The sequence below is a fragment of the Colias philodice genome, chromosome 8 (assembly GCF_061535455.1).
Source record: "Colias philodice isolate Cphi_HAF_F1 chromosome 8, ilColPhil1 Martin Lab GWU primary, whole genome shotgun sequence".
Lineage (NCBI taxonomy): Eukaryota > Metazoa > Arthropoda > Insecta > Lepidoptera > Pieridae > Colias > Colias philodice.
The window spans coordinates 1,088,665-1,106,341 of NC_143093.1; the positions used below are offsets into that span (position 1 = coordinate 1,088,665).

General features: G+C 34.4%; 2 protein-coding genes across 4 annotated transcripts in view; one reads left to right on the top strand and one right to left on the bottom strand.

Annotated features, from left to right (window-relative positions):
- Positions 1–314: 314 nt before the first annotated feature.
- Positions 315–7,519, bottom strand: LOC149486281 (uncharacterized). Its single transcript, XM_089697737.1, has 7 exons — positions 7,024–7,519; positions 5,101–5,175; positions 3,949–4,115; positions 3,228–3,448; positions 2,629–2,765; positions 2,095–2,243; positions 315–734 (listed from the first exon to the last, which is right to left on the bottom strand). The coding sequence occupies exons 1-7, from the start codon at positions 7,226–7,228 to the stop codon at positions 555–557; spliced, it is 1,134 nt and encodes a 377-aa protein (XP_089553863.1). The 5' UTR covers positions 7,229–7,519; the 3' UTR covers positions 315–554.
- Positions 7,520–8,452: 933 nt separating this feature from the next.
- The window catches only part of zip (myosin heavy chain 10), an 83,501-nt gene continuing 74,276 nt past the window's right edge, over positions 8,453–17,677 (top strand). For 2 of the 3 annotated variants that reach the window (XM_089697683.1, XM_089697684.1), the window contains exon 1: positions 8,453–9,204. In XM_089697683.1, coding sequence (XP_089553809.1) covers positions 8,860–9,204 — 345 coding nt within the window. In that variant the 5' untranslated portion in view covers positions 8,453–8,859. The remainder of the gene's footprint in view (positions 9,205–17,677) is intronic. The other variant, XM_089697682.1, reaches the window with a different exon arrangement.

A 17,677-nucleotide genomic window follows, 5' to 3' on the forward strand; every position in this document is an offset into this window, starting at 1 on the left:
TGCATTTTCAAATGACTGCCCTATTGCTTCAACCCAGGGGCAAAAGGGGCTCGCGGGCTGCTTGCAGCCCGCGCACAACGCACCAGCTAGTACTAAAATAAACCGTAACATGGTGCGTTAGGGTACATATTGAAATGCTGAATTTATAACCTAAGTCAGTTTTTACTCAAATTAAGCAGTCCAATCAAAGGCATAGTTTACTTGTAGTGTACTGTATAACTATCGGTTTAAATGTGTGGGTTTGGCGACACTGGTTTTCATACTAATTATGACATTAAAGCACTTCTATTTGTTTTTATTGTTCTGTGCACTAAACTCATCATGTGTCATCACATGCGTATTAAATATTTTTGAAGTGAAACTTCTTTATCGGGGTTGGACAAAAATTTTGTGTAACATTTTTGCGTTACGCCGTACGCGTGACATTTTTGCGTTACGCCATACGCGTGACATTTTTGCGTTACGCCATACTCGTGACATTTTTAAGGTCATAAAGAAATTTCACTTCTTACGTGTGTACACTAGTACACGCACACATTTTTTTTACTGTTACATTAAGATTTAGCAACAGGATGAGCAGCATCCAGTTCCTTGAACACATAAGTCATCTTCATGATGGCCAGCCACAGGTCCTCATCAGAAATGTCCACGTGGAGACAGAATCGTATCGTCTTACTGTCGAAACCTACTGCTTTTACTATGACACCTTCATCGTTTGTTGTTTTGCAGTCACCCTGCGGGATTTATTAATTGTATTTAATATGTATTGTGTATAAAATAAATAAAAGTATAGACAAATGGGAGAGTAAATTATGACTATGACTTATCAATTAAAACAGAAAGAGAGTACCCACAATTTTTTCACAATTCATTCAATCATTTAGTTATTCATTCATAGAAAGTTTTAGAAAACTAATTCAAACAATCATTCATTAGTTCATTCACTCACTCACTAACTTATTAAATAGCTCTACATGCATTCACTGACTCATTCATTCATTCACATGCTGGCGCTCTCACACACCTGTGTCTCGTTCAAGGCGACTTGGCCGAGCTTCTATAGCAACCTTAGATCATTAAGTAATGGATGGAGTACGCTGGCAAATGTTCTAACTAAACTTTCTTTTGATTTTGGTGCGGGGAGGGTAACTCACACTATTGAAACACAATCACACATTCACAAAAATAATTTGTGTCACGAAAGCCGTAAAAATTTACGACCTTTTATGCGACGAGTTTTTAAATTCAACTCTATCCCTAAGTTCATAAAGATTAAATTTGTATTTCATTCCAAGTTGTCTCGTGGGGAGTGTGGTTCAATATCGCGTTCTAAATTCAACTTTATAACTTAGATTATAAAGATTAAATTTGTATTTCTTTAAAAGATAGTCTCGTAAGGAATGCGGTTCATTATCGCGTTTTAAATTCAACTTTATCTCTTAGTTCATAAAGATTAAATTTGTATATTTTCTTTCCATGATAGTCTCGTGGGGCCGCATCAATGATCGAGTAAACACATGACTCGATTATTTGTCTTGATCATATCGCTAAACGATACATCGACGATTATTAGAAATTGCATTTAATTAGAAATGTACGTTAAAAAAATAAAAAAATATACACAAATGAAAGGTTATTCCATCTTTTTTAATATTCGACATGTTTGAATTGCTTCTGCAAGTCTTGACAGTGCAAAACGGCATTTTTAGCGGAGCACTCGCAGACGTCCTTTCGATGTTTTACGAATACGCAGAGTGTTTGTAATCGATTACGCAAGTAGTTTTTATGAAAGCATAAGATTTTTCGATTCGAATAATCTTATACCTCGGCAAAAGGGGAACCGCCTGCGAGTGTTATCCATTACTTAATGATCTAAGATAGCAACAGGTCCACGTCTACTAAGAAAGACTAAGTAATTTATTCATTCTTCCCTCACCCATTCATTTATAGTTTCATTAGCTCCTTCATTTAATAACTCAGGCCCCAGAATCACAGACACAATAGAAAATCTATTGTGTCGTGGACCGATCGGGCCGTTCGGGGCTCAATAGGTTAATAGCTCACTCATTCTTTCAGTCACTCACTCATTCTCACCTGTGTCTCGTCCAAGGCGACCTGGCCAAGCCTCTTCAGCACCAGGTCGGCGGTGAGCGGGCTGCTGTCGGCTATCTTCAACATCACGATGTTTGTGTGAACACCTTCCACGTCTACGGAGAACGACTTGAGGAATAGACCTTGCATCGCTGTAATATAGAGCAAATATGATATTAAGGATGATTAGAATACAATATGGTACATTTGTTATTTAATTCAGATAAAATAACAAGTTTAATTAAATTGAGACAAAATTAACCAAATATACTAATTGTACACCAATATTACATTAGCTGTGTGAAATTACTTGTTTTAATTTAATTTTTTCCATACAAACTTCTGTCTCCTATAATTTCCCAGTCTTTTTGAAACAGAAAGACAGGAACGTTTTGCTTTTGAAACATAATTTTTGATAAGGCGTCTTTCAAGATAATCTTTTCAAATTTGCACTTTTAACAATATCGCTATCAGGTCTGTACATTTATTTTTCATAAAGAACATATTTTTACCCATAAATTGTATCAAAGCACTCACTCTTAGCCAATATTTGCGCCCGTTTATGGTCAAACGCCAATCTTGGCACGGTCTCATCGAGCGCCACTACAGCAGCGGCAGCCAGCACGCCGGCCTGCCGCATGCCGCCACCGAGCATCTTGCGCATGCGACGAGCTCTGGGAAATAGCCATTAATTTAGGGATTTAAAGCGAAATTGTTGATTATTTCAAGAAAGAAAGAATGTTTATTCAGTATCACATAAAACAAGCAGAAAAAAAATACAAAAATCAATGAAAAATACCATAAAAAAGGTAGATATACTTCAAGTACGACGAGCATTATTAACTCAATAGTTTGTGTGAAATTTACTTTGAGGATGAATGAGTAACGTAATTAAAATAAAAGCTTAACACATATTGTCCATTTATATGTTAAAATTTTCATTCTTATCCTATAAAAAGATACATTTGTTATCAACTATTTCAAGGTTCTGTTAAGAGAACAATGCCATATATTACTAATAAGTTTTGCAATACTAATTGTCCTAGAAAATGCTTAGTTAAAAATTTACTACAAACTACCCTAGAGAAAATAATTAAGATAAATGATAAGACCTTAATATTAAAAGCAACACTAACTGCTCAATAAAGTGGTAGGATCCCACGAGCGCGGATCCCACGGGAGCAGCCAATCCCTTACTAAAACATACGGATATAGAGTCACAGCCTTTCACCAATCTCGCCGGTGTTTCTTTCAACGCTTCGCTCGCGTTCATCAACCGAGCGCCGTCCATGTGCAGTGGGATGCTGTGCTTCTGGCATAGAGCGGAGATTTTGTCCAACCAGTCTAGGGGTAGTACCTGAGTGAGAAGAATTTGTTTGTGAATGGCAAATAAGAGTGGGTTGGTAAAAAAGGATTTCTCTTTAAGGGACTTATCATTGCAATTGTAAAAAGGCCAATTAGTGTGCATTATATAACTATGTAGAACTTGAACATAAAAACTTATTTGACAGAAAGTGAAAACAATGTATAGATTTTTGTCTGTTGGCATGTTTATATAAGACTCACACAAATATACAGCAGGAATGTAACGTATTTTCACTGATAATTTCTGAAAGGTCGAAATTAAAATATTGACACATTTTACTTGGAATATGGATAATATTTTTAAGCTATTGCATAGCTTCTATCGCGGGCCTTGAGCGCGGGGACCGAATCCAGAAATTCAGTAACGAAAAACCCTCACGCTCCCCACTCCGACGGGCACGGAGGTGTGGCTTGAAGGCATAGCATGCAATAGCTTTACCGCGGCAGTCCCTGAGTGCCACACGTCTTTTTTTTTCTATAAATCACACTCACCTTCCCCCCACAAGCATTATGTGTGTTTTCAATAGCCACCATAGAGGTGATGGGTTCATGAATATCGCTGCCTCGTATCCGACTTTCCAGCTCCTTGAGATCGAAGGTGCCATCTGGTTTGTTTTGTATCGTGCTTAACAATACTCCCGCTATGTGTGATGCACCTCCTGGATAAATACAAAGTTAAAAAAATATTTAATGTTAAAAAAATTTATGTCATTGTTTACAGTGAGGGTAAAAATAATGAAATTCACGCCGGTATTTTTATATATCCGCCATGAAAGATAAAACAAATATATAAGCGTGATTTTATGCGAGTTTTTAATCGTAATTGATAATAGCAACATCTATATTCAAATGATGGTAAATTTATTTTCAAGTTCAATAAAATTTCAAATCAAAAGCAGAGGGCAGCTATCATAAGAATAATATTGCGTTTAAAAAGAGTTATTTTAAGAAAAAAATTGCTTATCATCGCTAGTCCCACTCACACTTTTTACATATATTACCAATTATTTCATATATCTTTTTATAAGCATTTGTTTATATCTGCAATGTGCAATCTAGTGCATATTAAACAGGTCAGCAGATATCTGAGATACATAAACAATGTCTTATCATTTATTCAATACAAAATATATGTGTCAAAATATAATATTAATGAAAACCAATTCAATATCTTCTATCAATCCTGCTACCAATAATATATGGCAGATTTAGAAATAAAAATAAATATATGTAGGTAATATCACAGACTAAGTTATATGTATATTTAATTATTCATTCATTATGTATCTGTAAGATTGTAAAAACCGCGAGATAAAATTGAACTGGTGAGCTTGCAAATTGTAAAAAAATTGTAAACTGTAACATAGTTTTTAAAATTTACTTAAAATTAAAAACATAATTTTTCCATTCCCTGATTATAATCTAATAAAATGAAACCGTTAAATTCTGAAATTGCATTCTACTCAATCTAATGTTGTTTACAATTTTATGGACATAAGTATAGGTATAATTAATTATTATTCAAAAGGAAGCAAAAAAAGATGGCATAAAAAACCAGCATGTATATATTTTAATGTCCGTTCACTAATTGCTAACACAGGATGACAACACATTCTCATTAATTCAATTTACTTACACAATTACCTTGTTCGTATTTATAAATGTGTGACTTGTTTCCAACTATCGCCTCTGAGCCGCGCTTTTTACAGTGCACCATAACTGTAAGAAAATATTTTATTAATGTACAACCCCATTTTTTTTAATAGTTAATTTTGTTTCTAAATTTTACACAATATGGAGCAGTAGGGCCCTCCAAGTAAGTTTAAGATAAAACCTGTGTCAGGAGGACCCACTCTTCAATGTAACAAAATAAGTACATTATTAAATAAGCCCCGCCCTCTGTACATTGTTAAATAAGTTATTAAGTGTTTTAAATTGTCCTATATGGTGTACAATAAAAAATTTTTCATTAATTCATTTCATTTCATTCATTCAATAAGTACAAAAGGTCAATTTAATATAAAAATAGAGATTGATTTTAATAGAGGATATACCTAGTAAGTGTGCCTGAACCTCATTCCAATGTGACAAAATAATGTATGAATTCAAAAAAAGATTTTATTTATTTATTTATTTTACCCACCATCAAAAATATCTAGGCTACATAAAATTCTTGGTTGTTATGATGTTGTAAATAATTACTAAATCTGTTTTGGGTCAGTGTCTCAATTTTATGACATTGGGTTAATAACAATATACGGGCATCCGCAACTCAACACTCATGACATTGGGTTTTACAAAACTATAGTTAGGTAAGCGTAGCTTTGGATTACCCACCAGCAAAATTATCAGTAATAAATTATAAGTACTTAGAATAATTTGGAAAATCCAAAAGTGCACGCCTCATAATTTTTTTTTAATAAATATTTTTTAATTATTATTTTTGTTTATTTAATAACAATTAAACCACATCGAATCAGACCCTGAAAAATGAAAGGGTTCTATTCCTGAGCATACTCAAGCGTAAGAGAAAAAAAAAGACTCGATTAGTAAAGTATTTCGGTCGCTATTGTGTTAACAAGAAAAAGGATCCGCACATACAGACACACGGACGTCCAAGACAGAACTTTTTTAAACTGTTTTTTAACTAGTTTAAATAACAAAAATGACATCAAAAATATCATGAACGTTAAAAATAGTGTTTTTTCTTAATATGTGTGTGTATGTATTATCTTACAAGTGCAATGTATGATACATAAAGACATTTTAAGTTTGAAAAATCAGATGTTTTGCGCGAAGTGACAGTAGTACCCACCTCAACGCTTCGCTTATGAGGCGTGCAATAAATACTTTAAGTAATAAATCAGCCTTCAGACAAAAAATAGTTGTGAGAAAATTTTTCTAACTACGCAATAAGGAAAAATTATGAATGAAATCTGCTTATTTTTTGTAGGAATTACAATGATTAATGTTTAATTTATTCCAATTGCAAATTAACACAGACCTTTGGCCTTTATAGATTTCATTGATATTTTTTTAATTTTACCATGATAGGCTTTCAAGGAAATTATTTTAATCTAATATCTAAAATTACCATCCATTGCAATCTATACCAATAATAAAATTGGAGTGTCTGTTTTAATATTAAAATAATCGCTTTTTATTAATTGCCTATAGGTGTATAGGTACATGGTACATTTATTATATCAAAATAGTAATTTCTACAATTTATGTCTGTCTGTTTGTTCCGGCTTATCTCTGGAATGGCTGGACCGATTTTGATGGGACTTTCACTGACAGATAGCTGATGTTACAAGGAGTAACTTAGGCTTTTAAACCCAAGTTGGTTGCTTACCAATAACTTAATAGTTGCTGTACATATTTAAATCATTTTTAGTTTTTTATTTGTGCCCGCTTGGATTAGGAATAAATCCTGATAAATTTGAAACAATAATCTATGCAGGCAATTGCATTATATATTTTAACAATAGTTCAGAAAGGTATGTAGGATACTTGAAATATTCAATATAATTATAGTTTAATATGCAGCTATAAATTAAATCTTACCAGCAATAAGGTTAGCCATAGTGCCACTCGGTACAAAAAGTGCAGCCTGTTTACCCAAAAGGGTAGCAATTTTACTTTCCAGCGTGTTCACCGTGGGATCTTCTCCAAATACATCGTCTCCAAGAGCAGAGTTAACCATCGCATGTCGCATGGACTTGGATGGCTTAGTTACGGTATCAGACCGTAAATCAACTATGTATGCCATTATGAAATATTCAAAAATATGAACGAAACAACCGCTTAAACTGCTAAGCGCACAGCTAAGCGTGATCAAACTGAACTTGTTCGCTAATCGCTTACTTTTTATCCTTATATAACAATTAACAAAAACTTGTTGACGATAACCAAATTATTTGCGTGAAACAATTATATTTCAAGTGTTAAACTGGATTGTTATTATTATATTGTGTTGATAAACATGTCAAAAGGTTACTTTATTGTCAAATTAAACAGTTTCCGTAATTATTACAGAAATAGATAATTTTTGATAACAATTGTTAACAATATGACAAGTGCAGTATTGCCAATTCTGCACTTTATTTTCGCCAGAATAAATTTAAAATAAGAATCAATTGGAAAAAAAAAGACGGGTTGCACTCCGGGAGTGCCGGCAGACCGCAGAGGTGAAAACTTGATTATTAACGTTGAGCATGTTTGATATCCATCCGTCTTACGCTTTTTCGATCAGGTCACGTGTAGAAAGCCGCTAAAGAAGTTTTCACTTCAAAAAAGAAAAATATATTTACATTTATCTCTCTCTCTCTCTCTCTCGCTTGCACTTCTTTCTAACATAAAAGAAAAGCAACAACACTGAGAGCGTTTAATTTCCATCCTTCCATTCTTTATGTAAAGCTTGAATTGATTTATGCACCAGTCTATATCTTTTCATTATATTATTACGTTTAACCCACATAACTTCTTACTTTTCACATTACACTTTCTTAAAAAGGTATAATTTTCTACAAACACAGTTATCCTATATTCCCTAAATTCAAGGAAAATGCCCGAGTTGGTTACCCTGACATAAGACACAGATGACAGTTGTGAGTTGACACTGACAAAGGCCACTATTAAAAAAAGGTTTGGTAAGCAACAAAAAAGCTTCGATATTGCAAAAAAATGTTAACAAATGAAACATTTTATGAAATAGAATCAAAAATAAAAACAGTTAATTTTTCAAGGCAAGACTAATAATGATATTTTAAATATTTATAAATAAACTGTTTTTGAACGCACGATTACCTTGTCATCTATACTCTATACCTCTGTGACAGTCTAAATAAAATCGTCGCGTTCTTTCTTTCTTTCATTTCATTGGTGGATATTCAAATTCTGAGATGGAAGAAAAAAATTGGCCAATCTTGTTAAAGATATTACTTGTAACTTTTTTCATCTTGCAATGACATCAGACGTAATTGTTTGACGATGGTTTGACGTAAAAATATAGCTGGAGTGACTTGGACGTTCAGTTTCTTTCGTTTATAATAAGAAAGTGATTTTCATGTGTATTTTGCGTAAGGACAATCTTTAGTGTTTATTTTATAATTGGATTATGATATACTGACACGTCCGTCCATTTATACATCGATATATCCGACCAAAAACGTGAATTCGGGCGTCGACCGGTCCATCCCTCCTACCCGAAACCGTTGCTGCTGTCATTCGTGTCAGTAGCAGTCGTCATTTTATACGTGTCGTGCCGCCGCGATACACGGTTAAAGAGCCGGTCGGTTTCAACAACGTGTTGTGTGTAGTGTCGGTCTTTGCGACCGTTTAATGTGGTATACAGTGCCGGTGTTAGGTTATCGTAAGGGTCGCGCGGCGTGATTGGGCGCGATGGTGGATATGGATAGGAACGACCCAGAACTCCGCTACCTGTCGGTGGATCGGAACAGTTTCAATGATCCGGCGACGCAGGCGGAGTGGACTCAGAAGCGTTTGGTGTGGGTCCCGCACGAGACCCAGGGGTTCGTGGCCGCGGGGATCAAAGGCGAGCGCGGAGATGAGGTGGAAGTCGAGATCGCGGAGTCGGGGAAGCGGATGCTGGTGCAGATTGATGATATACAGAAGATGAATCCGCCCAAGTTCGACAAGGTGGAGGATATGGCGGAGCTGACCTGCCTGAACGAGGCATCAGTGCTGCACAACATCAAGGATCGATATTATTCTGGCCTCATTTATGTAAGTATTTTATTGTATTATGAGACCTTTAAAATAGTAATTTAATAACCATCATAACCATCCTTTGTCCCTTAAATATTATAATCAAATCAAATTTTTCTCTCTGTTGCCACTCTGTATGTTATTTATTTAAAAAATGACCTTGAGCATCTTTTAGGTCTTCTAGACAAGCATTCACAATCCAGCTAACATATTCCGTTACTATTGTAATCATAATAATATTTATCTTGCTTTAAAGATATGGTAAATCCTACTGATATACAATGAAGAAGAAAATATTGTAATAACAAGTATTAGGAATAAGGCAGGATATTCATCAGTTAATATATATATCTAACTAGCTTTCTGCCTGCGGCTTCGCCCGCGTTTTCAAAGAAAAACCCGCATAGTTCCCGTTCCCGGGGGATTTCCGGGATAAAACCTAGCCTATGTTACTCGTGGATAATGTAGCTTTCGAATGGTGAAAGAATTTTTAAAATCGGTCCAGTAGTTTATGAGCCTATTCATTACAATCAAACAAACAAACAAACAAAGTTTTCCTCTTTATAATATTAGTGTAGAAGTGTAGATTAGGTTAATTAAAAACTAAACACTACTGTAATGGTATATTTCATCATTCAAATTAGACCACACTATCTAGAAAGTATAATTAAGGTACTAAAACATAAGGATATCTAAAACGTTAAGTTTAAATTACCCTTATAACTATAAAACATACATTTTCATTATCTATGAGCATGTTATTAACATTTGATAGCATAAGGAGGTCTTTATATCAATACCTTGAGCTGTCCCAGGTGTTTTAAAGTGAATCATATTATGTTTAAAGTGATGTCATGCTTAAACAAACTTTTTTTGGTTTTACTGCCCATTGTATGCTGCATATGTGTGAGGTGTGTCATTTTCACTTAACGTTTGTTAGTAGCGACACAGACAACATGGTATAATGGTATTTCTATGTTGGAGACTTGACCAGTGTGACTAAATGATCTAAAACAAATGCATGCAACTAAATAATTCTCATGATTCTTATGGCAGTGTGAAACTGATCAGATTTATGTTAGTTTTGATAGACAAAATTGAATTTGCCCATTACTATTTCACACATATGTAAACTTTATAAAAATCTACCGAAATAGAAATAACATTCATAAAGTCTGTGGAACAGAGTGTACTTAAAATTAAAATTGCAAAATACAATTTACCGACCATAAAAGGAATTAGTTATGTTGCAAAAATTCACAAGTCATATTTCCAAGAAATTGTACTTCGTTTCAATTATAATTATGATTTATGAGTAATCCTTATTTATACTCCAAATCTGGAAATTTTGAATAATTAATTAATTCATAACAAATAACTATAGAAATAAGTACAGTCAAGGAAAATTAAATATATACAGTACATATTGCTTTTAGCTGTAATTCATGATGTCATAATTTTTGATAATGCTTTAATTTACTGAAATTCATCATCAATTTAATAAATAATAACTTTTAACATGGTTTCCTTAGTTAATATATAACAGTAATTAAGAATTACTTTGCCTATGTTTCATTGGGTAATTACTGCTATACAATGTATTGGAAGAAATTAATTACTTCAAAAGTCCAAGCTTAATGTCTGTTGCTAATTGAACTTAGTTGTATAATGATCATTAAAATTAATTACTTGCATTTGCACAACAAGATAAATTAATATGTATATGAACAGTACCTTCTTTGGGATTGAATGTTTCCAATTTAATTGTTGCATGATGTGTGGGTTTGGTTTAAAGGACTGGCCTATAAAATTTAATTATTTTATTAGAATTATGCACTATAGATGTTGAGCCTTATCCAAAGAATTTTACTCTCGGGTTTTTTACAAAATGTGCTAAAGTTGAATTTAAGTTAAGAATAGTTACCAAAAATTGGAAAGAATATTCTAATCTGTTTAGTATTGTCAATAATTTTTTTTGTGAGGAAGTAATCTCCCCCAGATGTTATCCCTCAGAGTATAATATTCTAAAGCACAATTTTTTATATTTTTGCCTATCAAAGAATTCTTCATGTAAAATTCCAACCTTAAAAACTTTCTGACCGCTATAGACTATTTTATCACAAGCTGAGTCATAATACTCTTTGTCTTTTCGTTAGGTTGTGTATATGTTATCTATTTGAATAAACAGTGGTTTAGAGGCTAAATAAAAACTATATTTACATTATACCGTAGCTACCAGTGATCTCATGTGATTGTCATTTATGATATCATAATCAAGCCCTTATTGTGTTTTACCAAATTGTTATATAAACTACAATTTTAACTTGTAAGGTTTCGTTGGGCATGTTTGTTATAACTACTCATAAACATCTACAATTAATTTATCTAACTATTTTCTTGGAGGACCTGTATGGATGTAGTTTTTCAATAAACCTGTCCCCGTCCGATTAGGGCCCTTCTGGCCTCCTCCACTCAAGCGACAGCTCAAGCTGAGGTTCGTGGTCCCCGTCAAGGGGGGACGCCCTTGTGCATGTCGCTACCAGGGTGAACCTTCAGTTCACCCCTGCGTCCGTTAAAATGTAGAAGCCCTTCTGGCTAACATTGAGAGACACCAAACAAAAAAAAAAATAAACCTGTACAGTACTCCTTGGAACAAAGGAAGTGATATCTAAGTAATTGAATCTTAGTAATTATTATTCAGAATCTACTGGATATCTGCAAGATATTCTGCATGGATATGATATGCAGTTCTTTTCAGACTGTGTACTATTTTGATAATAACTTGGGTGAATTTTAAACTTTGCTGTAATGATGTTAAGGTTCAAATTAGTATAGCATGATATAATTTCACTAATTTACATTTCCACTTATGTTGATGATGAAAATCTTGTTAAATGTTTTGGTTGTTCTGTGATGTCATACATATTGCATTCCAATTAGCATCTGCAAGCTGCACAAACAAAATTTCCTTGCTGTTACCTCATTATTTATTGTGTAAAATACAAATTTCTCTCAAGATGTTAATGTTTTCCATAACATTTTAGTACATTTTCTTACGATTAATGTCATTTTTAATCAAGTGATTCTCAAATGTGTATTGTAATTTGTAACTAATTATCAGAATACGTTATTGATTTAAAAATGATGTATTATTTCCCTTTAACTACCTACATGGTGTTTTCTGTCTGAAGCTGTGTAAATATGCTTTTTCATGTTCACCTAGCTTACTACACGGTTATTAGAGAAAGCTTCGTTTTACAACGTTATATATCAACGTTTTCCTCGGGCCGTGTCGCGGGCCAGCCATAATTCTCCGCCGTGACTCATGTTGGAACAATAGCCCATGCTTCACGATGTTTTCCATGGCACCACATTACGGTAATGACAACAATCGTGTGTTTCGAAAATTGTATCGTATTGTCGGCTCTATTGACGCTCCACTGAATCAATGACATTATTTTTGCGCCGTTTTTGGTGCCTTTTGGCGCGCTGCTTGCGTACACGTTATGGGCGACGATTACTCCCGATTCGATTAATTTATTTCGTTCGATAAGATATTGTGACGCAAATTGAGCTGAGCACTTTGTTGGATTATTTGCGTAACATTATTTGTACCGTTGAAGTATCAGGATGGAATATATTTCAATAAGTTCTGGCCGCTGTATGCTACGCTTTTGGAACAATATGGTGGATATCGACCACAAAAAGCTAGATATTAGCACCGTTTTGATTTGTACGGGTTAATTCAAGCGTTGGTCAAAGCGTGCTCGAGATGAATGTCAAGGTGAGGCGCGCCGTCGGCCGAATCGGCTACGGCGGTCGTCGACCCGGGCGGTGGGGGGAGGGTGGGTGACGGCCCACGCGAATATGCGCTGCGTTTAACCTCCACCGATGTTCAGCTGCCCTGGTACTTGCGCAGTACATTATCAGATGTTTTGTCTTGTTAAGTAAGACTAATTGCTGTTATTATGCCCCTAGAATATTTTCACGTAGCTTTAAAAGGATCGCGTTAATTGTTATAATTGCCATAATTTACTCTGCTTTATAATAGAAAGAAAAGAAATGTAAATCTACCATACCTATTCATGAATTATAAAAATCAGCTAAATATTATAATTGGTAAATTTTCTATTGTATTAGTATAAAAATTTGTATTACACAAGCTAAATAGTATGCAACAATACATAGGTTTCGATTATCAACAGTATGCTGATGCTAAGTCGTGTGACACGCTTTTTACTCGACTGGGTCATAAAGAAAATGTCATATTTTTAGTCTAGTTATTACAGAGAATGTGTAGAGGTGGATGGATGAAAAATTATAGGCATTACTTTGTATAGCAAAGATAAGAGTAAGATAAAACGTTAATCAATAATATTACGTTATAGATATCTCTACGTAACAAGATGTTTTCCGATAGGAGTTTCCTGGAGAATTAAGAATCATTCAACGCTTTGCTTAGATGCATCTCTATTCTGAAAAATCGAAGGTATAATCTATGTACGTGCGGTCATTCACCTAGACGAATATTCTCTATTAGTAGCAAAAGTTTAATTCAACATTAAAAAGCGATATCAGGGTTAAGTTCAAACAATAAATACGCGCCAAATAAGATAAGTTGAATGAGCCGAAGTGTTTACGCGACGTTACCAGTGTAAAGTTTAAAATTACACATATCCGTCCGAGATGGTGACTGCGTCTCGTAAATCAGTTTTAATACTATTCAACTAGCTACGAACATTTATATCGTTACGTAGTGTGTAAATGTTTAAAACAGCATGTTTTAATTTTCAAGGTAGCGATGGACGTCAACAGGATGGGAAGATTTCAGGGTTATGGGATGTTTCATGGAGTTTCTGTTGTACTGCTGTAACTAAATCTTGGTAATGTTTTCAGGGCCAAATCTGCCACTATCTTCTATAGTGCTTCTAAAGCTATCGGAAAAAGTTTAGATATGCATGCCATCACGTAAATAAATTTAAGAAAAACATTCATTTCATCCCTTTTAATTTGAAAATAACCTCAAACATTTTTATTTGAAAACGACTAGTTACGCCTACATTGACTAAAACATTTACGGAGCTCAAACCACTTTTATTTTATTTTACCCCACGGATCTGCTTCGTATAAAATGAATCCAAAATTTTAATTTAAACTTTTGGGACAAAAAAGTTTTCGTGGTATAAAAAAAACAGCCATAGTTATGACACTCGAACACAACGAACTCGCGAACAGGCCCCATTCATATTATAATAATTAATTGCAACTTAATAGTTCGCGTGGGTCGTTATAAATAAACCGGCTATCTTGGGCATTGAGATCGGCGTATAGCATGAGCTATGTGATTGTTCAGCGGGCGATAAACTCCATACGCCTGATAACGCTTATCAGATGGTCCGAGTGGATAACAGCTTGAGTTGTTGGTGAAATGAATTTGCAGGATTTGAGTCGTGAGTCTTATGACAATTTGCGGAGAAAAAGTATCAGATTAGAAGACAGGACTAGGGTTAAATTTAAATTGTGGTGATATATCTTAGAAAAGAAAAGAAATTTTCGGGAAAATAACTAACTAACTTTGGAAAAGGAATATAATTCTCAGAAGAATGTTGATAGAACAGTTTTAGAGTGAAATACCTATATCGTGATTAATACTAAGCAGTTGCCTTCGAACTATGTATTAAATTGTTTGTTTAGGCTATCGGTTTGCGTTCTATGAACCTTAACGTAATCATATTTCCCGCTAAATCTGTTATGGTATAGCTTTACAAAACTGTTTAAATAATACTAAAGGGGTGTGTGATGTAAAATAATATCTTTAAAGTGACCACTTTTTCCAATAAATTATAACTAATTTATTTTCAATTTTAATCCTGCTCTCGTCTTCGAATTTGATAATCAAAAGAATGCTTAGAAACATATGTAAACCAGCTAAACTATTAGTATACTTTGTATTATTGTAAACCTTACTGAATACGCTCGAGACTTGAAATATAATCCTTCAGAAGGGACGAAACCCTTTGGGTACTTTCAACCCCGTTCAAATATTTTGAGCTGGAGAACCTCTCGAGGGGCGTAAGTAAGATCTACTAAAAAGTTTAGTTTTGACATAAGTGGCTTTGCGACGGGGTCTCCTTAGGGAAATAGTTGCGGTTGAATCTTATTTGACATTGTAAGAACCAATTCGACAAAGGTTTGTTTTTACTAGAACCTCGTTTTGGTGAAAAAATGTGCAATGTACCTTACCGGTATTTAAATAAGAGTTTCGATAATCTGTAGAGTCGTAGAATCAGTGGTGCTATATAATCCTGGATATAGTTAGTTTAGCAAATGCCTGCCTGCTGCTTTCGGCCAGATGTCACATAGACTTTTAAGTTTTAATAAAATAATAATTTCACAAAATTCATACCTTGTAAAAGGGTAATGCTGTCTCCGAATTCAATCAAAACATTATTATCGTGCCAGCAATTACAGCTGAGTCTAGTTTATGAGCTGGAGCACCCTCAGTCTGCGTCCCGAAGGGCGCGGTAGGTGCGAGGGTGCGGCGGGGGGAGGGGGTGCAGACGGGGTCAAATGAAAGTTTCAGACGCGAGCGAACCGTCGCCACCACCGGATCCTGATGTATGCCTCTTGTTAAGCACTGAGGGGATATAAAGATGTGCTCGAAATTGTTTTTGGAGGGCACTCCTGTATTGCTTTTACGTAGTTTCTTTTAAATGTATTTTTTCCTATTTGAAAGGGGATTTGTTCTCTCATCTCGGTATGTAAAGGGTTGGCAAATGTTGCATTGTTTTTCAAAGATGTTTCTTTACCTTAAATCGATTCGTAAGGTTACATAATCGAAGGATGTATGATATCTATGCATTCAAGATATTCTATATCATCTTTCTGATTTTATGCAACTTATAAAAACAACAGTATTACAACAATTTCCGAAAACATAAATTTTAAAGGTTCAATATTCGAATACTTTAAATTGCTTATTAACCTTTGCACGTCCGCCTCATCAGTTCATCGCATCATTCTTCTTTTAATTACATCACATAAAAAATCAATAAAACACACGTAAAACAAATTGCCAATATATAAGTAACGTTGCAGAGATGCAACGTTTCATCTCCCGCAGTGCGGTCACTGCGGATATGCAGGGAGGAGTCGGGAGACGGACGTAGCTTGAAATAAAATTTACTTTCAGACGATTGCATAGGATGCAATAGTTAGGTACTTTAAGTGGGTATTTGTTAGGAAGTTTTTAGATTGCGGGTCTGGATAATATGGCTACATTGGTTTGGGAGTTGGCACGTGAATTATAATAGGGTTTATTTATGTCTATGATTCAATTAGAAAAGGATAACATAAATAAGGTTTTCATTAAGTGATTCGAAGTTTATAATTTGCTTTAGCTTTTAATTTGTTGATCATAAATTTTAAAATTTGAAAACATTGTATTCCATCAATTTCTAGTATTTCTTCAGACATTTGGAATATCTTCGTTAGTTGAGACATTGTTATTTATTCTTACCTGTTCTCTAGACATAAAACGTAAATGAGGTACAAATCACGTAAACAATATACGTAGCACAAGTCCTGCGTAATTTGTATTGGTACAGAATAGTCCAGAAACGATTATTTTGAGCTCGATGATGTAATGAATCGGTGTAACATTGAAGATCTGCTATTGATGTTCCTACAGTATTGTATTCGTTTTCATCATGTTCGTATTCATTCTTTGATATCGATAACGTTTCGCTATATATATAATAATACCATATTTAGACCTAAATATGAAATACATTGGAGATTATGTAATGTACATAATCTCCAATCATTACGAAGAAAGATTACGAAACATTTGGGTCAAATAAGACTTATTTAGATCTTATCCCATTTCCTACAATGTATGTGGTCTTAACTATGATTTAACTTATACCACCTGGTGATAATACGCACACACCAGTATTTTTATGCATACATATCAGATAGTGGCAGATGTTCAGATCTTACAATCAGCTGATGGTTGTGAATCCGTAGTGATAGATAAGAAAGTAATTCTACGTAAACACTAGTTCTGATAATCATAAATCTCGCGATATTTTTATCTTCACATTTGCTTAATCAATATGAAGAATTCGAAAGCCAACTTCTACAACAGTCCTTACTCTTACAAAATGCGCAAACGTTTCGTAACTCCACATCACAGCGCTCCATAGTTGTGCTCGACGTTAATAAATGATTAACAACGCGTTCACCGAGAGCAATGTGTCAATATTAATAAATTGGCCGCGAGATAAATGCTATGAATGCGTTCTGAGGTAATGGCTTCAGACTATCCTGAGCCTGCGATCTGTTACACGTGAATGGATACGGAGGCTGCGGTGGCGTGAAAGATTATTGCGTTTACGCGATGCGATAGGTTGGCCCGTTTGAATAAGTGATCTATTGGAATAGTATACGTAGAATGGTGCGGGTTTTAGGATGGTATATCGTCTTGTTA

What these genes read in the sequence shown, in the direction of transcription:
- LOC149486281 (XM_089697737.1), bottom strand. Translation starts at nt 7,228, where the DNA reads ATGGCATACATAGTTGATTTACGGTCTGATACCGTAACTAAGCCATCC. An exon ending in TATGGCTAACCTTATTGCTG is followed by an intron (nt 5,176 to 7,023) that starts GTAAGATTTAAT and finishes ATTTTCTTACAG; the next exon opens with TTATGGTGCACTGTAAAAAG. An exon ending in GGCGCAAATATTGGCTAAGA is followed by an intron (nt 2,244 to 2,628) that starts GTGAGTGCTTTG and finishes TCTATATTACAG; the next exon opens with CGATGCAAGGTCTATTCCTC.